This window comes from Neophocaena asiaeorientalis, unplaced genomic scaffold (assembly GCF_003031525.2).
Source record: "Neophocaena asiaeorientalis asiaeorientalis breed wild unplaced genomic scaffold, Neophocaena_asiaeorientalis_V1.1 scaffold14, whole genome shotgun sequence".
NCBI lineage: Eukaryota > Metazoa > Chordata > Mammalia > Artiodactyla > Phocoenidae > Neophocaena > Neophocaena asiaeorientalis.
In genome coordinates, this window is record NW_020175192.1 from 1844179 (window position 1) to 1866744 (window position 22566).

Below are 22566 nucleotides of genomic sequence, written 5' to 3' on the forward strand. Positions count from 1 at the left end.
ATTCCATTGGGGGAATGAAAAAATATATATATATACACATATACATATATATATATCTTCTTTATTCCTCTGTTGATGGACACTTAGTTTGCTTACATGTCTTGGCTATTGTACTGAGTGAATTTTTTATTTAAAAAAAATGTTATTGTATAATACAACACAGACACCAAAACCCACACTAAACAAATGTATAGCTTAATTAGTAATGATAAGGCAGATACACCCTTGTTATTACCACTCAGGTCAAGAAATAGAAACTCGCTCCCCCCACCCCATGTGCCCATCACAGTCACAACTCCCTTCAGGTTAAGTTTTAATTATAAAAATGACAAAAGGATTAGGTAAGCAATTATGCAAATAATTTTGCAAAGAGAATGTTTACATATATCATATTAATTTTTAGCACTTAATTTAAAAATCTTACTTGCAGTAAAAAAATTTATCATAATATTGGAATAATCACTACTCTATATAGTTTATTGTGTGGTCTCTCTCCCTCTCTAGATAGGTAGGCAGATAGATAGATGGATAGATATGTATATAGCTTTAATACATTATCTTAGACCGAAGGACAGACATATATTTTGTTTTAATATCTTATCCTCACTACACCCCTTCCAGGGGTTTATTTAACAAACAATGAAGCTAAAGATCAAAGATAAAGAAATTTGCTCAAAGAATAAAGGTAGAATTGAAATCAAGCAGATCTAACCCCCTTTCCATGATATCCTGCTATGATAATTCTAAGTGGTTCTTATTTGTTCATTAAACAGGTTTGCCATAATCTATGCATGTTCTGTTACTGTATGTTACTGAAAGTAAGAAACTCCATTATTTTAAAAATTATATCATACAAATATTTCACTCCTGAGAATGGTCTTTTTTCTTAATTCATCCTAGCAACGCTTTGCTTTATTTTTAGCATAAAATAAATAGGCTGGCTCAAAGCGAGTATACAACAATTCTTACGGAACACATATTGTCGGACACGACACTGAGCAGTTAACATTGGGAATTTCATTTAACCCTGAAAATAGTTCTTTGAGGTGGGAGTTATTATCCCCATTTTATAGGTAAGGACACAGAGCGAAGCCAGGAGAAAAAGAGCTGGGATGGAAATCAGGTCTTTCTCGGGCCACAGCTCTCGCTGCTAGCCCCTCGGATACACATCCGCCACACACACCTACTGACTTTGTGTCCACTGGGTCACTGATGGTACCTGCGCTGTAGGAGTCTTCTTCTTTGTTTAACTTGCATATTCTTGAGTAACTGAACTGAAACTGTAGCAGAAAGAGGTATTAGAAAGAAGCAAATGAACCAACCCCACATCCTATATGTGCCCCTAAGCCTATGTCTCTTGGTTGTTTTCCTGATTTACAGCGTGTCAGGACAAGTGCTTTGGAGGAAAAGCAAGACTTCATCCAGTCATCAGTAGAAAGCCTTGGTGGCTGCAGTTTCTGTGACTTACAAAAAGGATACACAGGAGAAGAGGTAGGGAAAGCTTTGTGTCATACTGATTAATTACTGGGGATATTTTAAAAAATATCGAAGAGTGTTATGACAGAGTGGCAATGAAAGAATAACTTTTTCAATATGAATTAGAGTTATTTTGAATTTAGTTTGTGCAGCAGCTTATGTAAACCTGCCTGTCACTGTGAAAGCCCTTGTCTTCTTTTGTTTTCAAAGTCATAACTTAAATGACAAACAAATATGTTAAGTGGCTTTTGTGAACTGGCTACAAGCTTTGCATGCCCGGACTTGTCTGGTACAAAGTGTACAAAACAGACGTGTGATTTATAAACTATGGGGTAATCAAATGAATACAAAGAAAAGGAAAGAATCCTCTATATTTGAGTATTTGGGAATGATACTCTAAAAATACTGTAAGGAAAACTTGCTGCAATTTGCTTGACTTTTCTTTGATCTCCAACGGAGCTGAATAAGGTTGATAAATTAGGTGTGCTGATTCATTCCCCAGCAGTAACATCTGCATTATTTTCTACTGGAAACAATGCTTGAACCTCCAAACCATTCTGTTTCTATGAGAATCATAAGAAGCACAGAGTGACAAGGATCTCAAGAGACAGCATAATTCTGGGGGGGTTTTTTTGGTTTTTTTTTTGCGGTACGCGGGCCTCTCACTGTTGTGGCCTCTCCCGTTGCGGAGCACAGGCTCCCGACGCGCAGGCTCAGCGGCCATGGCTCACGGGCCTAGACGCTCTGCAGCATGTGGGATCTTCCTGGACCGGGGCACGAACCCATGTCCCCTGCATCGGCAGGCGGACTCTCAACCACTGCGCCACCAGGGAAGCCCTGGTTTTTAACATTGGGCCTCTCCCCTGATTTCTCTGTGCCCATATTTCCATCTGGAAAAAATGAAGATATTTTCATTACTTGAAGGATGACACAGAGACCAAAGGGTTTTAGATGTCGTGAGATACCTAGCTGCGTGTTCACACGTGGCAGTTTTGTTTGATGCTTGATTCCTGTGCTTTATACATTTTCATGAGCTGCCTGCTTTTCCTGGGACTGCAGAGAAAGCTGATGAATACACGCTGTAGTGGCCACAGGAGGCTTTAGGGACTCCATCCTTGTCTGATTCTGCTCTTTCAAGCTCTTAAATATAGACATTGATTACACAGTAAAAAAATATTTAACATCACCAAGGATCATTCCATTGCCTTCCCAGGGGATCAGGTGGTATATCATTTAGGATGTGAACATCCCTGGGCTAAAGGCAGTCTTATTTCCATTTAACAGGTGAACAAATTGAGGCCTGGTGAAGTTAGTGAGCTACGCTCAAATTCAAATACATACCACACAGATAGAAATAGGCTGGAACTCAGGTTTCAAATTCTGTGTTCTATTAACGAAACCATTACCTAGTTCATTTTGTATCTCTATTGGTGCTTTCAAAATTGTCCTGAAACATACAGAAATGAAGAATTGTCTTTGATTGTATTAAATGTGGCTTGATACAAACTAAATCAAAATCAAATTATATTTTAAATTCTTAGGAGAAAGGGCTTCCCTGGTGGCGCAGTGGTTAAGAGTCCGCCTGCCGATGCAGGGGACACGGGTTCGTGCCCCGGTCCGGGAAGATCCCACATGCCACAGAGTGGCTAAGACCGTGAGCCATGGCCACTGAGCCTGCGCGTCCGGAGACTGTGCTCCGCAACGGGAGAGGCCACAACAGTGAGAGGCCCGCGTACTGCAAAAAAAAAAATTCTTAGGAGAAAGATGAACTAGATCCTTCTGATTGGCCAAAAACCACAAGTTATAATAGAGTTCAAAAGGAAATGGATTGTTTGGACCATGAAGTGGCTTCCCTGTATTCAGAACTGTTTCAAGCTAAATTTACCCTCAAATAGCTTGAAAAAGCAAACGTCAAGCGTCAGTCAAAGCTGTCAGCTAGCAGAACAGTAAGTGTATGGTTAATACTTCAGCTCGAAGTTCTCCACAACAGTAATTAAGGACTCGTGTTTTTAAAAATCTTGTAACTCTTTTGCAGCATACTTGATTTGCCGGCGTCTTTTTTCCTTTTAATAAACAAACAAAGCATATATTCCACATATAAGTGACATCATATATTTGTCTTTGCCTGATTTACTTCACTTAGTATGATAATCTCTAGATCCATTAGATTTTGCTTAAGAATTATAAATTGTGGGAGATGGTGACTTAAGTAAATTCAAAATGTGATGCTGCGGTAATCTACTAAACCTGAATGTAACAACAGAGAAATTAATTTGTAAAAACCTGCACCTGACTACTCTTTCAAAAGATGGAATTGGTCCACTGAAGATTGTCTGAAACCAACTGGCGCATCTGTAGATTCCCTGCAATCCCTTCACAGCCCCAGGCCAGCTTTGTTCCCTTTGGAATTCAAAGAGCTTTGCATTTGCTGGCCTTTACCGTTAGGGTGAAGGAGTTTAAGAAATCACAAACCAATTAAAATACTGGTGTAGCAAAACGAATTTGGAAAGGCAAATGTGTAACCACACACACAAAAAAGGTTAATGTTTTGGGATTGTTTGCTTTTTTTGAGTTTCCATGCGACCATTTTCATTGGTATGATGAAATGAGATTTAACTACCAATGTTTTTTGAAGAATAATTATATATATATTTAAAATTGTAACACCTTAAAAATATATAGTATATTTACTGTGCTCTGGGATATTTTAAGGAAAATAAATCCATCCTTTTTTTTTTTTGCTTTTGGGAGGGTATTAACATGATACAGCTCACATGGTGAAGAAGTGAGGAAGAAGTGAGGTCTCCTGCCGTCAGCATGTGAGGGAGCCACCTTGGAAGCAGCCCTTCCAGCCCTCGGCTGGAGGTGACCCCACCTGAAGGCTGACATACTCACTGCTGCCTCGAGAGACCCTGAGCCACCCAGAGACCCTGTTCTCAAATTCTTCAACTGTGACAAAATAAATGTTTGTTATTGTAAGGCACTAAAAAAATAAAATAAAATAAACTATATGTTGTTGGAGTTTAATCACTGTCACAAAGTGTACAGGACTTCTAGCAAGGGCTGCAAGGATGGTAGAAACACTATTACTCTCTTGCACTGGGAAAAAATAGAAAACTATTAAGACAGCTTTATTCCATAGGCCTGGCTGCCTTCTTGGATGATTTAATTAAGTGATTATTTGTTAAACACCTAGAATTTTTAAAGTATCCACTGTAGTGGATAAAGAAAAAACTTGACAGCAAGCTATATGTTTGTCAGAAACTGCCTTTTTATACACCTGCCTTCGTACCTCTCTCTGTTTGCCCCTGGAGACATTTCTTCCCATTTAATCTTATATTTCTCAGTATTGCAGAAGTTCAGGACTGGAAGAGTCAATCCCGTTGTTCTCTTCTCCTCACTTGTAAAATGGTAACCAAAAGCTCATCTCTCTTCCTACCTCACTGGGATGAGACACAGCTGACTGTTTTAACAGATACAAAACTGTAGAATCACTCTCTTTATTTAGGGATTCCAATGCATTTAATCATTTTGGTGGGGAAGAGGTGACATTCTCATTGCTAGAGTTTGAACTAAGATGATGGAGAAGGGCAGAATTGGATGTGGTAGCCAAATGAATAGGTGGAGTTTAGTTAATTGCTTACATAATGATTTCAGAGGCCGTAAAGGCTCTCTTATGCCTAAAAATTAAACTTCTCTGTAATGTCTGAAAACTTCATTCCTTTCCAGCTGAAGGCTCTCTCTGTTAAAATGCAGAACAAACACCCTGTTTTATCAGTCATTTATACTTTGGTGGAAGTGTGTTTTAGATTCTTTCTTGGAATAGATTTTGATAGACAGAAGGATATTGGAAACTGTGTGAAGAAGTAAAGAAGAAAGAAGTATAATGTCGTCCAAGACACCTTCAGACACACTGCCTGTTTTTCAGTTTTGCCAATGATTGGTGTGATACAAAAAATTGATTCTGGTCGACTAAGAAATTGACTGACAAATACTTTTTCTATAACTTAAAAAAGGAATTTCAAGCTTATAGAAGGTTAAAATAGTACAAAAAGTCCTATATACTCTTTATTCCCACTTGATAAGAGTCCCTACTTGCTCATCATTGTCCTTCCCCAACTGGTCATTCATTATGCCTAGACTTTGCTTAGATTTGAGTTTCCAGCTGCTATCACTTCTCTTTTTTTTTTTTTCCCCCAAAGAACTTCCTTTAGTATTTATTTTACAGCAGATCTGCTGATGATAGAGCCTTTCAATTATCATTTACCTGAAAGTATTTCATTTATCTAAACATATTTGTAACAGCTACTTTGAAGTCCTTGTCTGATAATTCAACATCTGGGTCATCTTGGAGTCAGTTTACATTGACTGTTCTTTCTCTTGATGCACCACGTTGTCCCATTTCTTCTCTTGACTGTGGATCACATTTTCCTGCTCTTCTCATTCCTGTAATTTTTGATTGTATGTTGGGCATTGTGGATGATACAGTGTTAGAGACTCTAGATTCTTTTATCTTCCTCTGAAAAGTGTTGAGTTTTGTTCTAGCAGGTAATTAATTTGGCAGGATTCAAATTGTATCTCCAATGGTAGGCAACAGCTGAATACCCTGCTTAGTTCTTTCAGCCTTTCAGCTGTTTGTTTTCTGCCAGTCTCCTTAGGGTCTCTCATGTAGATTCGTAATTCAGGGATCAGCCAAGGACTTGGCAGAATTTACATATATATTTTGGGGTGCCCCCTTCTGGGGTTCACTTCTTTCTGTGATGTCCCCCTTCACTTTTCAGTCTAGAAGCTCTGAATACTGCCCTGTTCCTCAAACCAATTTCACTGTAGCTTTCTCCTTGAGTTCTAGCTATTCTCAACTGGTGGACCAAGAAACACCTTCAGGCAAGAAACCCATATAAACACAAATCTCAGCCAGTGCCATTCCTTCTTTCAAGCGTCATCTTCTTCCTGGTTTGTCTGCTTATGGTTTCCTTCAGATAGTTGTTTTTATGTTTTGTTCTGAACTCATTATCTGTAAGAGTTAGTCTGACACAATTATTCCTCCATTACCAGAGACAGAACCTACAAACACTTTTTTAAAATATAAAAAATAAACATCAATTCTGTAAATTGTTGCCAATAAATTAATTATTTCAGCAACTACCTACAAGTATTTACTTTGGGCTAGTTACTGTTCTAGTACTGGGCGCTAGAAGGCATTTCAGATATAAGATTTATATTAGCTTGTAGTCAACTTAAATGGGCCATTTTTTAAAACCTCAAGATAAAGTGTTATTCAGAGACACTTGCAATCCCTTCCCCCAAAATGAATAAAATAAACATACACTAACTTGTAATGTCATAAATACTTTACATTTATGTGGTGCATTTTTTTTTTCAGATTTCTGAGGCCAAAGGCATTTGCAGTTGAGTTTAATAACATCAGTATTGGTTGCAGTTAAAAAGCCCCAACTTTCTCCAGCTAGCTTGCAATTTGTCAAAATATTTTTTTCATACAAATCCCTGGGATGGAGCCACTCTCTTGCAACAGTGACACCTCTGTCATTTCTTGATTTGGAAAAGAAGAAACTTTGGAACTAGAGACATCAAAAATAAAAGACGTGAAAAGCACAGTGGTCCTTCAGTATCAAATCTGGTGCTGAACGGCTACCAAGAACCCCAGACAGTGATTGGCTTCCCCTTTGACTTATCACCTTGCTACCTCAGGTGTGAATGCTGCATAAATGGCTTTAGCTTTTCACTATATCTAAATAAAATAAAGGTCAGCATAGACTCCAGTGCTAAAGGTCACTCATTTATTTTGGGGCGAGAGGTCCAGGATAGAAGAAAGACGACCGGCTGCTGGAAGTTTCCATGTTCTTCCACCTCCTTAGTTCTTGGCTTAATTCATCATCCCCACTCTTAAATCCTCAGTCAAGACCTGTCTCGCCCAAAGAGACTGATAGGAGGCTGAAGAGGGACAAAAAGACGCGTGGGAAATGTTTCTTGCTTTGTAGTTTTGTGTGAGTCTGGCTCTGGATTTATTAGGGTGTCAACTGGGAAACAGTTTAAGACTAAGCTCCAGTCCCTCTTCTATGAGCCTCACTATTTTGCACACAGGTTGGATATAAGCCAGGTGTCCTTTTTTTTTTTTTTTTTTTTTTTTTTTTTTTTTGCGGTATGCAGGCCTCTCACCGTTGTGGCCTCTCCCGTTGCGGAGCACAGGCTCCGGACGCGCAGGCTCAGCGGCCATGTCTCACAGGCCCAGCTGCTCCGCAGCATGTGGTATCTTCCCGGACCGGGGCATGAACCCCTGTCCCCTGCATCGGCAGGCGGACTCTCAACCACTGTGCCACCAGGGAAGCCCCCAGGTGTCCTTTTTAATTCCAGTTCTCCAGCACCTATTCCTATTCTGTCATTAGAATCAAATAGCCTATAGAGGATGACATATGGCTAGCCCAGTTTGTCCTCTGTAACTGTGTGTTGAACGAATCACCTGGCTCCCTGTAATATGCTTTGGTCCCTTCTCTCTCTTTTATTAAAAAATAAAATTTATTTATTTATTTATTTATTTATTGGCTGTGTTGGGTCTTCGTTGCTGTGCGCAGGCTTTCTCGAGTTGTGGCGAGCCGGGGCTATTCTTCATGGTGATGCGTGGGCTTCTCATTGCGGTGGCTTCTCTTGTTGCAGAGCACAGCTCTAGGCGCGTGGGCTTCAGTAGTTGTGGCACGCGGGCTCAGTAGTTGTGGCTCACGGGCTCTAGAGCGCAGGCTCAGTAGTTGTGGCGCGTCGGCTTAGTTGCTCCGCAGCATGTGGGATCTTTCCGGACCAGGTCTCGAACCCGTGTCCCCTGCAGTGGCAGGCGTATTCTCAATCACTGTGCCATCAGGGAATCCCCCTTCTCCCTTTAATTATATTTTCTAAGATACATTTATTCTTTTTAAAAAGTTTTTATTTTATATTGGAGTATAGTTGATTTACTATGTTGTATTAGTTTCAGGTGTACAGCAAAGCGGTCCAGTTTTACATATACATATATCCATTCTTTTTCAGATTCTTTTCCCACATAAGTTATTACAGAATATTGAGTAGAGTTCCCTGTGCGATACAGTAGGTCCTTGTTGGTTATCTATTTCATATATAGTAGTGTGTATATGTTAAACCCAAACTCCTAACTTATCCTTCCCCCACCCCTTTCCCCTTTGGTAACCGTAAGTTTGTTTTGTAAATAAGTTCACTTGTATCATTTTTTTAGATTCCACATATAAGTGATATATGAAATTTGTTGATTATTTTACATATAGTACTAAGATACATTTATTCTTAATATCTGAAATTATTTTTATTACCATTTTCGCTCTTATTTTTACTCAATACTTAAATATATTTCCGACATTACAGCAATTTCACCCTAAACTCTGCATCTCGTTTTCTGCTGAATCCTATCAGGAGCTCCACCTGAAACGGTGTGGGGTCATTAGCAAGCATCTGTGCCCCTTGGAGCAGTGGGCTGGGCCCAGCTGTGCACCCAGGGAGGCTGCCCCTCCATGCTTACCGCGGAGCATCTTATGCAGTTAGAGAGAGAAATGAGGAAACAGAGAACACAAGTGTTACTGACCTGTTTATTAGTCATGCCTTTTTTCTTCCAAAGAAAATAGTTCCATCAAACCCTTGGTGGATTCAGGGGCAGAGGCAGGACAATAACTGGTGTCCCTTTGAAGTGTGGCTGCAGGGCATCCCCTGCTTTCCCAGCTCAGCTGTGGAAGCAGAGAAGAAACTTCAAAGGCGGACTTGCTGTTGATCCTGCTGGTGGAGGCATGACTCCCATCAGCGGGCTTTAGAGAAGAAATGAGGAATCTTCCTCTCTCACTTGCCAGAGTTCCACTCTCACCAAATGATCTGTGAGGTTTTAGTCGTGACTGTCTCTGTCTAGTGGATGCAAATAAAAAACCATCACAGTCTATTTCGTTGTGATTGATGTTTATTTAGGTACACTGTACAAATCAGCTGAGATGGCCAGTTTTCGTAATTTGTCTAGATTTGTGCCACACGCCAGGGACAGCAGGTAAACCGCCCCCGTTCCTGATTACATGAGAGCAAAGCAAAGTTTAAGAAGACTGTACCCTTGCTGCTCTGCTATCCCCAGGCCATAATTGTAACTGTTTACAATCCTTCAGTCCGAGTATTCATTCTACGTACAGGCGGTGCGTTCAAACTCATCTGTGAGTTAAGAAATAATTATTCCATTTGGACAACAATTCACCTTGTACAATATATATATATATTTGAAAAGATTTAAATTTTAAAAGTAAATGCAATTTCCCTGAAATGATTTTATTTGGACTAAACCTTTTCATTTTTATTCTTTACTTCATAATTATAAAGGAAAAGGCAATAATGCTTGAAATATTAACTCTAACTCTTAAAATTATAGTTTTGATTCAAAAACGAATTTATGGACAGTTACATGGACAGTTGAACTTCCCTGCCACTATCCCCAACCGGCTTTTATTTAAATAAATCTGAAAAACTGGGTGAAAACATTTCAATGTACAGTACAAAAATGGTACAAGATATGAGAGTCTGCAGGGAAGCTTATTATGCTAAAAAAGCCTGAGAAACCATACAGTTACATTAAAGACTGATGGTCACATGACCCCAAAGCAAGCCGCTGACACCAGTCAGAGGTGCCCATGTATTCCGCAGTATAGCCCCAGCACGGCCGAAAGAAGACTCTTCTGGTGGAAGAAACTCCTGGGAATACAATTAAGGGGAACAAACTCCAGTCACAGAAAACTTCTACAGTTAGCAGGGGGTGCACATCACAATTTCACAACGCAGAAAAGACAGTTTACTGTGCAAATTCTGACGTAGCAAAAACGGTTAGTTCGGTTAGAGGTAACGACAGCCATGAGAACATACGTTAGTCCGTTATCCCTATTATATTTATCTCAGAACACAGTCGGAGAGGAAGTTATTCCAATGATTAGATTTTTATTTTTTAAGCTGGCAAGAAAGTTCCAAAGTGGCATCAGCTCCAGACTCTCGCTTCCAAAGATGTGTTTTTATTTCCTGATTGTATCCTGAAGGGAATCAAAGTCTTCACAAGGTACAGTCACCATCTCTGGTGATAGTCTATCTTCCTAGGTACGTGCAGACTCTCTGTGTTCAGGCCTTTTGAGGAATTTCTGATTTGTGGAACAAATGATTTGGAGATGAGGTTTAAAAAAGTGAAACAAAACACACCAAAAAATTGGGGAAAAGTCACAAATAAAATGATTTTATGGAGACAGAAGTTTAAAAAAAATGCTGCTCATGATTTGGCAGCGCGAGGAGACTGCACTCTTGAACAACGATCATTCCTGCTGCTCATTTTCTGAGATTTCATTCCAATGAGAGCTGCACACTGTCAGCCTGGCTCTGTGGCTGCTGATAATCATACTTTCTGGCTATTGAAAAACAAACAAAACAATAAGCAAGAAAAAAGGAGATACGATTAATAAAATCGCAAAATAATTATGAGCTCACATCATTAAATCACAGTCATGATTCTCAGTAAAGCATTAGCTTGGAATTAAACAATTTTTATTCATTAGAGGAAATTTATTATACTTCATGATCCTCTAACTTCTCAGCAGTGCTCATATCCATTTTCAGATGTTTATTATTATTGTCTCGTACATCAGGATTATTCAGAGCATTGAAATATAGGGTAAACACTAATTAAGCTACTAAATTTAAACTAACATTTTGTAATGTCCTTTCTTATTTCCCATCTCCACCTCAAGATAAGTTAGTAATAATGCTTTTGTCCACATCATAAGGAATTTGACTATATTTTAAATGAGAAGCCTAAGAGATTTACTGAACATTGTCATTAATATAAACTAGAAGAAAAAACAGACTTGCAATTCTGTGTTCTTTTTGTGCTTCTGAGAAATATTTATTGAAGGTCTTAAACTGAAACTAGAGAGAGTGCAGGGCTAAAGTCTTTGCAAATGTCATTCACTGCTTGGCTTTCAAACTTTCAGTCTCTTCATTAAGTTTTTACCAGCCAAGGAAGAAATACTGTTTGTTTATATACTCAGGGTGGATCCAGATTATTGTGGCCGAAAGCTTTACAATTTGGGGAGTCCTCTTTAAAGGAAAAGAATTTTGTTTGCTATTTCCTCTTGAACTTCCAGACTAAGTCAGGACTAGACATGCCATCATCAGCACTAAGAATGATGCAATGTGATGGGACTCTTTATTTTTTAAATAAATAAATTTATTTATTTATTTATGGCTATATTGGGTCTTCGTTGTTGGGTCTTAGTTGCTGGGCACGGGTTTTCTCTAGTTGCGGCGAGTGGGGGCTACTCTTCTTTGCAATGCGGCGTCTTTTCACTGCGGTAGCTTCTCTTGTTGCAGAGCTTGGGCTCTAGGCACACGGCTTCAGAAGTTGTAGCATGCGGACTCAGTAGCTGTGGCTCACGGGCTCTAGAGAGCAGGCTCAGTAGTTGTGGCGCACGGGCTTAGTTGCTCTGTGGCATGTGGGATCTTCCCGGACCAGGGCTCGAACCCGTGTCCCCTGCATTGGCTGGCGGATTCTTTGTTTTTGTTTTTTAATTAATTAATTAATTTATTTTTGGCTGCGTTGGGTCTTCGTTACTGCACAGGCTTTCTCTAGTTGCAGCGAGCGGGGCCTACTCTTTGTTGCGGTGCGCAGGCTTCTCATTGCAGTGACATCTCTTCTTGTGGAGCACAGGCTCTAGGCACGCGGGCTTCAGTAGTTGTGGCACGTGGGCTCAGTAGTTGTGGCTCACGGGCTCCAGAGCGCAGGCTTGGTAGCTGTGGCACACGGGGTTAGTTGCTCCGCGGCATGTGGGATCTTCCCGGACCAGGGCTCAAACCCATGTCCCCTGCATTGGCAGGCAGATTCTTAACCACTGCGCCACCAGGGAAGCCCCCCACCCCCACCGCAGGCGGATTCTTAACCACTGTGTCACGAGGGAAGTCCCTGTGATGGGCCTCTTTAAATGTGCAAATACTCACTATTTACAAGAACAATGGCTTCCAAAGATGTCCACATCCTAATCCCCATAATCTGTGAATATGTTACCTTCTGGGGCAGAAGGGACTTTAAAGATGTGTTTAAGGTAAGGACCTTGAGAAGGGGGATTACCCTGGATTATCTGGCCCAACCTGATCACAGGGGCCCTGAAAATCAGAGAACCTTTCCTGGCAGAGTTGAGAGAGAGAAGGAACTATAAAAATGGAAGAACGGTCAGAAAGATGCAGTGCTACTGGCTTTGAGGATGGGCGAATGAAGCCACAAAGCAAGCAACATGGGTGGTTTCTAGAAGCTGGAAAAGGCAAAGAAACAGCTTCTCCTTTAGAGCATCCAGGAAGAAACAGCAGAACTCTGCCAACACCTTGATTTTAGTCAGTGAATCCGCTGTAGGACTTTTAATCTCTAATTGTAAGATCTGTGTTGTGTTAAGCCACTGAATTTGTGATAATACAGCAGTAACAGAAAACTACCATGCCTTACAAACACAGGTGTCCTGATAAATTTCATTTTATGCCATTCTCATCAAAGAAGAAAAAGAGCTGTACACTGGCTTTATAATTGTATATGCTATACTACTGAATATTTTTTGATAGGATCTAACTTCTGATTTTTGTTTGTTTGTTTTTTGTGTTTGGCGGTGCCTCCAGCCATGTGGGATCTTAGTTCCCTGACCAGGGATCGAACCTGGGCCTCTGCAGTGAAAACACCGAATCCTAACCGCTAGGCCACCAGGGAGCTCCCACAAACTTCTGTTTTGACTAGGCATCAATGAAAACCTAACTCTTTACTTATAATTTTCTATACAGAGCTTCTGGTTCCCTGTTTTTGTTTTTTAAATACTTAAATTTCCTTAAGGATATATTTTTTTGAGGTGAAATACAAAAACATAAACTTGCCATTTTAACCATTTTTAAGAGTACAGTTCAGGGACGTGAACTGCATTCACTCTGTTGTGCTGCCACCACCAGCACCCTTCTTTTGATCACCCCACACTGACCTTTGTCCTCATTACACAGTAACTCCCCACTCCCTCCCCCACTCCCAGTGACGATTCTGCTTTCTGTCTCTGTGAATTTGCTACACAGAAGAGAAATCACACAATATTTGTTCTTTTGTGACTGGCTTCTTTCACTTCACAACAAAAATAATTATGAAGCATAATGTCTTCAAGGTGCATCCATGTTGTAGCATGTGTCAGAATTTCTTTCCTCTTGGGACTTCCCTGATGGCGCAGTGGTTAAGAATCCGCCTGCCAATGCAGGGGACATGGGTTTGAGCCCTGGTCCGGGAAGATCCCACATGCCGCAGAGCAACTAAGCCCGTGCGCCACAACTACTGAGCCTGCGCTCTAGAGCCTGCGAGCCACAACTACTGAGCCCACGTGCTGCAACTACTGAGCCCGTGCTCCACGACAAGAGAAGCCATTGCAATGAGAAGCCTGCACACAACGAAGAGTAGCCCCCGCTCACTGAAACTAGAGAAAGCCCATGTGCAGCAAAGAAAACTCAATGCAACCAAAAAAAAAAAAAGAATTTCCTTCCTCTTAAAGGGTGAATAACATCCTATTCATGTATAGACCACATTCTGCGGATCCATCAGTCAAGGACACTTGGGTTGTTTCCATCTTTTGGCTACTGTGAATAATGCTGCTCTGTAACATTCAGTTTTACTTCTTATTCTGAACTAGTAGAACATGAATGCAAAAGGGACAAAAGAGGAAACAGGGAAGGTGTACCTTCCTCCCACCTGATTGGTCCTGCAGCTCCTTTCCCCAAAGGAACTGCTGTTACTACTTCTCAGGATAAAATTTATGCTGAAGAAATTTCTAGAGGTTCTACTTGTGTAAAAAAAATATATATGGTTTTTCTACTTTTCACCTGAAATTCCAGCCCACCCGAGACACATACCAGTAACATCTTGTTGATCACTCTTCCTTGCTTCTTTCTATGTGAGCCCGCAAACACACAGACATCTATCTTTCTTTTAAAAATATCCAATCTTTTCCCTCGAGTCGCACAGTGTTCCCATCAAGGTAATGAATGTTAATAATCTGATGTGTATCTTTCCAAGCCTTCCTCCAGGCTTGTGTAATTATACAGAACATTTTTAGAAACAACCCAATCAAAAAATGGGCAGATGATCTAAATAGACATTTCTCCAATGAAGACATACAGGCATGTGAAAACATGCTCAACATTTTTATTAGAGAAATGCAAATCAAAACTACAATGAGGTATCATCTCACACCAGTCAGAATGGCCATCATCAAAAAGTCTATAAATAATAAATGCTGGAGAGGGTGTGGAGAAAAAGGAACCCTCCTACACTGTTGGTGGGAAGGTAAATTGATACAGCCACTATGGAAAACAGTATGGAGGTTCCTTAAAAAATTAAAAATAGAGTTACCATGTGATCCAGCAATCACACCCCTGGGCATATATCCAGAGAAAACTAAAATTTGAAAAGATACATGCACCCCAATGTTCATTACAGTGCTGTTTACAATAGCCAAGACATGGAAGCACCCTAAGTGTCCTTATACAGATGACTGGATAAAGAAGAGGAGGTACGTATATATTTATATATGTATTTATGTATTTATATATATATATACACACACACAATGAAATATTACTCAGCCATAAGAAAGAATGAAATAATGCCATTTGCAGCAACATGGATGGACCTAGAGATCATTGTACTAAGTGAAGTAAGTCAGACAGAGAAAGACAAATACCATATATCACTTACATGTGGAATGTTAAAAAAAAAGATACAAATGAACTTACTTACAAAACGGAAATAGACCCACAGACATAGAGGACAGACTTGTGGCTGCCAACGGGCAAAGGAGTTGGGGAGGAATGAATCGGGAGGTTGGGATTAACATATGTGTGCTACTGTATATAAAGTGTATAGCACGGGGAACCATACTCAATATTTTGTCGTAACCTATAGGGAAAAGGATCTGAAAAATAACGTATATCTATATCTCTCTCTATATATCTGAATCACTGTGTTGTATACCTGAAACTAATACCACATTGTAAATCACCTATACTTCAATAAAAAAAATTCTATACAACATTTTTATTACACGTAGATAGGGATGTTTTGGTCATTTGATTTTAAAGGAGCAGTACCCTAGCATGTATATAATCACATCTTGCCTTTTCTCATTTAATGATACACCATGGAAACCACACCTCATTTTTTTAAATGGTGGCATCAAAGGCTGTGGCTTGGATGTACAATTCATCCTGGCTCCTTGCCCTTTAACCTTTGTTTCTTCTCCACCACTTACTCACAGGGTTTAGTACCACAGGACATGTTAATAACCTCTGGCCTGGAAGCCATTCCTATACTGCTATGGCTGCAGCACATAGTAATTTAATTGTCAAGAAGTGACTGCAAACTCTATAAACACAAAATTTCAAACCTGAACTACAGTAGGTTCAACTCAACGTCCCCTCAGCCAGATCCCCCAAATGCTCTTGGCCACCTCAACGCCATTGCACACGAGGGAAGTGCAAAGGAGGGAAATTAGAGAAGGATGAGACAGGAGCCTCACCGACTGTTAAGGCATCTAAGTTCTGCCAAATTTTCAAAACGTGAAACACGTTGCTAGGGCTCTTCTCAGGGTCTTGGAAGGGCTCCAAATAAGTGAAGTGTCCTGAAACACTAACTTCATGCAAACCGGGTTTGCTGATACTCTGTTGAGCATCTAAGAAAGGCCCTACGTTTTCATTACCAGCTATTTCTTTCTTAAAAAAAATTTTTTTTTAATTGAAGTATAGTTGATTTACAATGTTGTGTTAGTTTCTGGTGTACAGCAAAGTGATTCAGATATACATACATATATTCTTTTTCATATTCTTTTCCATTATGGTTTATTACAGGATATTGAATATAGTTCCCTGTGTCATTATCAGCTATTTCTGATAACCTTTGCCAACGAGACTCAACCCCAAAGAGTCTATTTTAAATATGCTTACGTATGTAATTAAGCATAGAATATACTTACAAATGGAGTACATTTCCAGTTGCTGTCTTAACCGAATTTTGCTTATTGTGTCATAAAATTTGGGCTCTGACAGAGTGTCTGTTGGAGGTGGCACACTGAATATCCTCATAATTCTCCTTTTATTTCTAAAACACAAAACCAATGCAGAAAAGAGATTTGTATTCATAGCTGTAGGACTGTAACATTCACACGATTGTAGTAACCAGAAGCTGCATTTAAAGGACGTAAGTGGCCCTGAGTCCATCTTCTATTTTTGTCCCCGTGAGATGCTTCCTGGGCTCAAGTATTCTTTCTTTCACTAGAAGTATGAAGCTGTACGTGTACAGTCACAGGGTTATAAGAAAGAAAAGGCAGTAGCTGAACGTGCCCACTTCATACAACAAAGCATCTCCCCTCAATCCCCACAAAAAAGCCCTGTTGTATGGAAAAATGCTCAGACAAAAAAAGTATGATTATTTTCCCCTCCCTCTCATGTCATGCAAATAAAACTAAGTTATTGCGGGCAGAGAATAAACAGAATGTGAGCAGACCTTAATTTTGAAAAACAATGAATAAACGATTTCTTAAATAGAGTAGCATGGCCTTAGTGGGGTCATCTAGTTAAAATTAACAACAGCCTGTCTCTGCCTTTAAAACATTGGGGTGGGGAGGAGACGGTGGCTATTTTTAGGGGAAGGCTGTTACCTGCCAGCGGCTCCCCCATGCTCTGTGGAGGCCTCCTCTCGCCTGCACCCCCTCGGCCCCGCTCCCCCGAGAGTCCAGGCGACCAGCTGGCCAGCAGCTCAGGGGTCTCAGGGTCGGGAAGGGCGAGCCTGCAGGTCCCGTGGCAAGTGTGGGTCTGAACTGTTCCCCGGGCCGAGCGTCAATTATTCTTGGTTGACTAATTATCCTGAACTGTCTAATGCCTTTGACCTTGGTAGAGGACGCCACCGAGCACATGGCTACAGTCAGCAGCTCAATCCAACTACTGCTGTTTTTCCTCTTCAAAGCACGCCCCTCACCGTGCATTTGTTTTTAACTGCACTTGAAGGAAAGGAGCCAGGGAGTGTGGAAAAGAACAGCTGAATTACGCTACAGCATCTGGAATCACAGCAAGAAATATTTATTGAGGATTTACACCATGTGGCACATCAGGGACACAAAGGTTAAATAAAAGTCCTTGTTCTCAGGGGACTGAGTTTTGGGGGACGGACAGACAAGTAATTGGATCATACCAATATTATGCACAAGAAACAGAAGGGAAGGCTTGAAATTTGCAAAGACAGAATTGCTGAACACATAGGAGTTAGAGTTTGTGCATTTCAGGGACATTGGCCCAAAATATGTGCTCATGCAAGGGTGACAGTGAAGCTGGCTGAATGAGAAAACTGAGCTATATCAGAAATGATAGAATAGGAGTATAGAGCATCTGGTCTGGGTGCCAAGAGCTGCACTTAAATCCCCATCTCTCAGAGCAACTGGGTTTTCCAAGCCAAATCCTGGTGTCCGGTAATGTGAGGGCTGACTCGACTAGACAGTGATTTCATAGCAGGAACAAAAATGCTGATGAAATTATTTTTGTGCATTTAACTTAGATCAAACAAACAAACCTACAAAACTTATAAATGCCTGGGTTCTTATCAACCCTGAGAATCTAAAGCCTTTACCTCTTGGCATACATGAAGAGTCCAAAGCTGACAAGGATCACTACCAGGTACACGTTGGTGGCTTCGTTCCAGGCCTCATGAACGCTGTAATCGATAGAGTCCTCGTCACCCATCACTCCGTAACCGCCAGGCATGGGACTGTAAGGCAGCAAAGAGGGCAGGGTTTCTTTCAGTTAGTGATGGTGTGACGGCTGGACAAGGGCTGGCAAACAGAGGGCCTGCTGGCCAGTTCCAGCCCCCTGCCTGCCTTTGTATGGCCCAGGAGCCAAGAATGGTTTTACATTTCTAAACGGATACATTTTAAGCAGAGCATCTTCCATTTTTGCCTCACAGCCCTCAAAGCCTAAAATGTTTACCATCTGGCCCGTTAAGAAAATGTTGGCCAACCCTGGTCTAGATCACTAAGGCATGGAACACATTTTCGCCTATTTCTGACTTTGAAACATCACAGCTCCTACATAAAGGTTCAAACTTGGGATTTAAAAATCATATTTCTAAAAGGATATGGGTTGAAATGTCACTGCACAGTTTCCAAACTGTAACTATCATCCAGATGAAAGCAACTGAATACTTAAAACAGAGGTCCACACAACTGGCTGGGATGCTAAGAGAGAAGGACAGCGTTAGACTCGTGACAGCAGTCTGGATGAGATGCACCAGCCAGGACCGTGCTCTTCCACAAGCCCCTGACACACCTGGAAAACGAAAATGTCTGGAGCTTTATCTAGTTTTGACGTCCTGGCCCACTGTGGAAGCTATGGGATAAAAAGTTATTTTGCTATTTACACAGCTGTGACTTCTATTCAAGGAAATGCATTCTTTGGACATTCCCACAGAAAATGAATGGTAACAGCAAGTATATCAAGTAGCAAGGGAAAGAGTACTGGTTTCTTATTTGCATTTGGGAAGTTCACTGAATTTTTCCTTAAAGAGAAAGTTCTGCTCTTGTGTTAAATCTAAACTAGGTAAGTCTAAGTAAAATGACCTAATATGTGAAAGAAATTCAGAAGTGTTGTTTTAGATACTCTATCAACAGGAGAAAAACTGGGCTTCCCTGGTGGCGCAGTGGTTGAGAGTCCGCCTGCCGATGCAGGGGACACTAGTTCGTGCCCCGGTCCGGGAAGATCCCACATGCCGCGGAGCGGCTGGGCCCGTGAGCCATGGCCGCTGAGCCTGCGCATCCGGAGCCTGTGCTCCGCAGCGGGAGAGGCCACAACAGTGAGAGGCCCGCGTACCGCAAAAAAAAAAAGGAGAAAAACTGAACAAATGACAGGTGACAACTGTACTGTCGTTTCTACTAAGATAGCCATTTTCTAATACCAAGAAAAAAGGTATCTGGAATGTCCAAGAAATTGTTTTGCAATTTTTTCTAGACACCCTACAACAGTGAAGGCATTGCAGAAATTCCTCCACTGAAATATCTTGCAATCTGTCCCGTGAGCCTCCAAAAAAAAATTTTTTTTTTTAAGGTAAGTGGGCTCCTTAGTTGCCTCTCCAGGGCTCCTTAGTTACGGCTCACTGGCCCCTTAGCTGTGGCATGCCAACTCTTAGTTGCAGCATGCATGTGGGATCTAGTTCTCTGACCAGGGATCGAACCCAGGCCCCCTGCACTGGGAGCGCAGAGTCTTATCCACTGTGCCACCAGGGAAGTCCCCAAAATGTTCTTTAGTGTTGATTTGGCTCAGTAACTTAATAAGTGTATATTAAGGGCAGAGTCTGTTTTCTTTCTTACAGTTTGCCTCTGCATAAAATGAATGAAATTTCCTTGGGGTCTGCTCCCAGGCCAGGTGGCATGTTGGCCCCATTCTGGCACCTGAAGTCTCTGTCAGACGTTCGCGGACAGACTATATTAAAGTGAGTATCGTGAATGGCCATTTAACTTACATTCTAGACATTGAGGGCAAGAGTCATTCCTCTGAAACATCTGTTGGTGTCTGATGAGCATAAGGATCGGTCTTTTAAAAATTAGACAGAGAATAATAAAAACAGAACTTAAAACTTTATAGATGCAAGATCTAAATAGTAAATCATTAAACATACCCAATTCCTACATATTAGAGATTGGCTATGGATTTTTGTTATTTTTTTAAGAGAGTGGGAGGCACAGGGGGATTTGGCATTATTCACAGTTTCAATTCTTATTCCTTAAAATTGAACTCCAGAGTTTCTCTGTTTGTAACATTATTCATAGTAAGTAATCAGCCTACTTTAGGAATGGAAACTTTTGGAACATCAGAAACTATAATTGTCTTTACAATTTATGGAATCTAGCATTTTTTCCCAGATTTTCGTTGGTGCCAAAACATAAAATAACGATGACTGTTTTTGGCCATAAGAGATGACTTCAGAGGTCTGGTTTGAGGTGCTGCGGAAGGGCCGGCACGGCCATGCAGTGAGGGTGGCAGGTTTCAGGATTGGGAGTTACTAACAAATTGGAGAAGAAAAGGGGAGCAGACTTAACAATGGCTACTGAAACATTTTGTAGGTGCCCTTTATCTGACACACTATTAAAGTATTTCCTACGTGTTTTCTACCACCTGACTGGATCTGAGCCAGATGAATTTCTTGCTTTAGTGTTCCACAAAATTCTGTTCATGTACCACTCAATAAATGGTGTATTCCTACAGAGCTGTCTTCCTTCTCCTACAAATATGCCAGTTTTTCATTATATTTAGAGAAGGATTCTAAAATTCTGCTGACCAAGAATGGTGAAATTTTACTGTGAATTATACAACTTGATTGGTACGCAATGACACTACTGTTCTGGGGACACGCACTTGAGTTACTTTTAGTAGTATGGTTGTGAAAGACTTGCACGGGGGGTAGGCCTTTTGTGCCTGGTCCTCCATCATGACCAATGGCATGCCTTTGTAAGACTGCCAGGAATAAGGAGTGGTCCTGTACAAAGTCACAGTACAGACCACAGCTCCCATGTGGCCTGAACTATGACTGGTCCCCACCCAGCTCGCCACAGTCTAACCAAGTGTACACACACACACCTGCTGAGCGGCTACTGCACACCTCACAGCCTCCCTCTAAGTCTAAAGCACAATGCCCAGGGGCGTTACAGTGGTTTGTTCCTGGCAAGTTAATAGATGTTTCAGCAAGACCACCGTGTGCTTGGATTGTCATTCAGGGCTTTTCTGAGAAAACTGCACCTTTTTCACATATTTTTCCTGTAAATTAATGCTTGAGCTATTTCAGTAAGGAGTTGCTAGGATGAGCTGAACATAACTATCCAGAGATAAAGTTGGCAAAATGTGACAACTGAGGCTTGATTTCAGTTTGACAAACTTTTAAGTAGAGAACTAGTACTCTTCTTGGAATCAAGCGACTGTATCATTTTTAAATTATTTTCCGTATTTGGGGTTCCCGATGCCGTGTCTAGGTGGTTCAGTTTTGAGGATCCCTTGTCATCATGTCCTGAATGGTATCCATTTCGTCTCTCACTTAGAGCTTTGCTATTTTGAAACAAGTTCAGATTGGAGTCACTCACACAGTTCTACGAGCTCCATACAACACAACCCATCGCATCAATGTGGTTTTCCCTCAGTCCTCTGAAACGCTAGAGGCTTGGGTTGCTGAAGCGGGAGGGTACAAGGTCACAGGCCTTCAACCAGCAAGACGAAGGCAATTAACATCTGAGGGGCCTGTGCTGGGCAGTCCACATATGCATTTAATTGTTACCATCACCCTGCTGGGAGGCACGAAAGCTCCACCTGGCAGACGACGCGGGGTGGGGGGCTGGGTACACAACTCGCCCAAAACCACCCAGGCTAGCGAGTCGCACGCTGGACTCCCAAACGTGGGCGCTTCCGGCCCTGCCCAGACTCGTGAGACTTGCCAGTCCCGTTAAGAGGGGCAGTCTAGCGGGCAGACAATGTAACCCCCACCCCGGCAGGCGGCAGGGGCCGGAGCCGCCAGGGCTCGGCCGCCGCGGGCTGCGTGCGGCGCGATCCTGAAGCGCGCCCGCTCCACACCCCCATCCCCCCATCCTCCCATCCCGGGTGCCCTGCGCTGCGCAGGCGGCGGCCTCCGCCTTTCGATCCGCGATTCTGGAGCTGCGGGCCTCACTGTTCCCTCCAGCCTGGGGCGCGGCGGCAGAGGAGCTGGAACGGCCGGGCGCGGGGCTAGGGGCGCCTTTGGGCTCCCTTCCCTCCCTCTCACCCTCCCCCCGCATGGAGGGGCGGGGCGGGGCGGGGCGACTCACGCCGCTCGCTCTGCAGGCGGCACGCGGCCCGGCGGCTCTGCTCCGCGCTCTTTCCTCGGCAGTCGCAGCCGGACGCGCGGAGACAGTTACCGCACGGACCGGACGACCTCTGCTTCGTCATTTCCTGCCGGCCCGGCGGCTTCCGGATGGAACGAGGAGCCAGGTCTTTCCCCCC

At 42.0% G+C, this 22566-nt stretch overlaps 1 protein-coding gene across 4 annotated transcripts; it reads right to left on the reverse strand.

Annotated features, from left to right (window-relative positions):
- Positions 1-310: 310 nt before the first annotated feature.
- On the reverse strand, positions 311-22510 carry SMIM19 (small integral membrane protein 19). 4 transcript variants are annotated; one of them, XM_024765045.1, is made up of 4 exons: positions 20066-20129; positions 18182-18319; positions 16536-16660; positions 311-1280 (listed from the first exon to the last, which is right to left on the reverse strand). In XM_024765045.1, the coding sequence occupies exons 1-4, from the start codon at positions 20074-20076 to the stop codon at positions 1207-1209; spliced, it is 348 nt and encodes a 115-aa protein (XP_024620813.1). In that variant the 5' UTR covers positions 20077-20129; the 3' UTR covers positions 311-1206. The 4 variants fall into 4 exon arrangements, with proteins under 4 accessions (XP_024620813.1, XP_024620815.1, XP_024620816.1 ...); XM_024765047.1 differs by lacking the exon at positions 20066-20129 and adding an exon at positions 22392-22510 and having other exon boundaries at positions 316-1280; XM_024765048.1 differs by lacking the exon at positions 311-1280 and adding an exon at positions 9067-9387.
- Between the last annotated feature and the right edge of the window lie 56 nt (positions 22511-22566).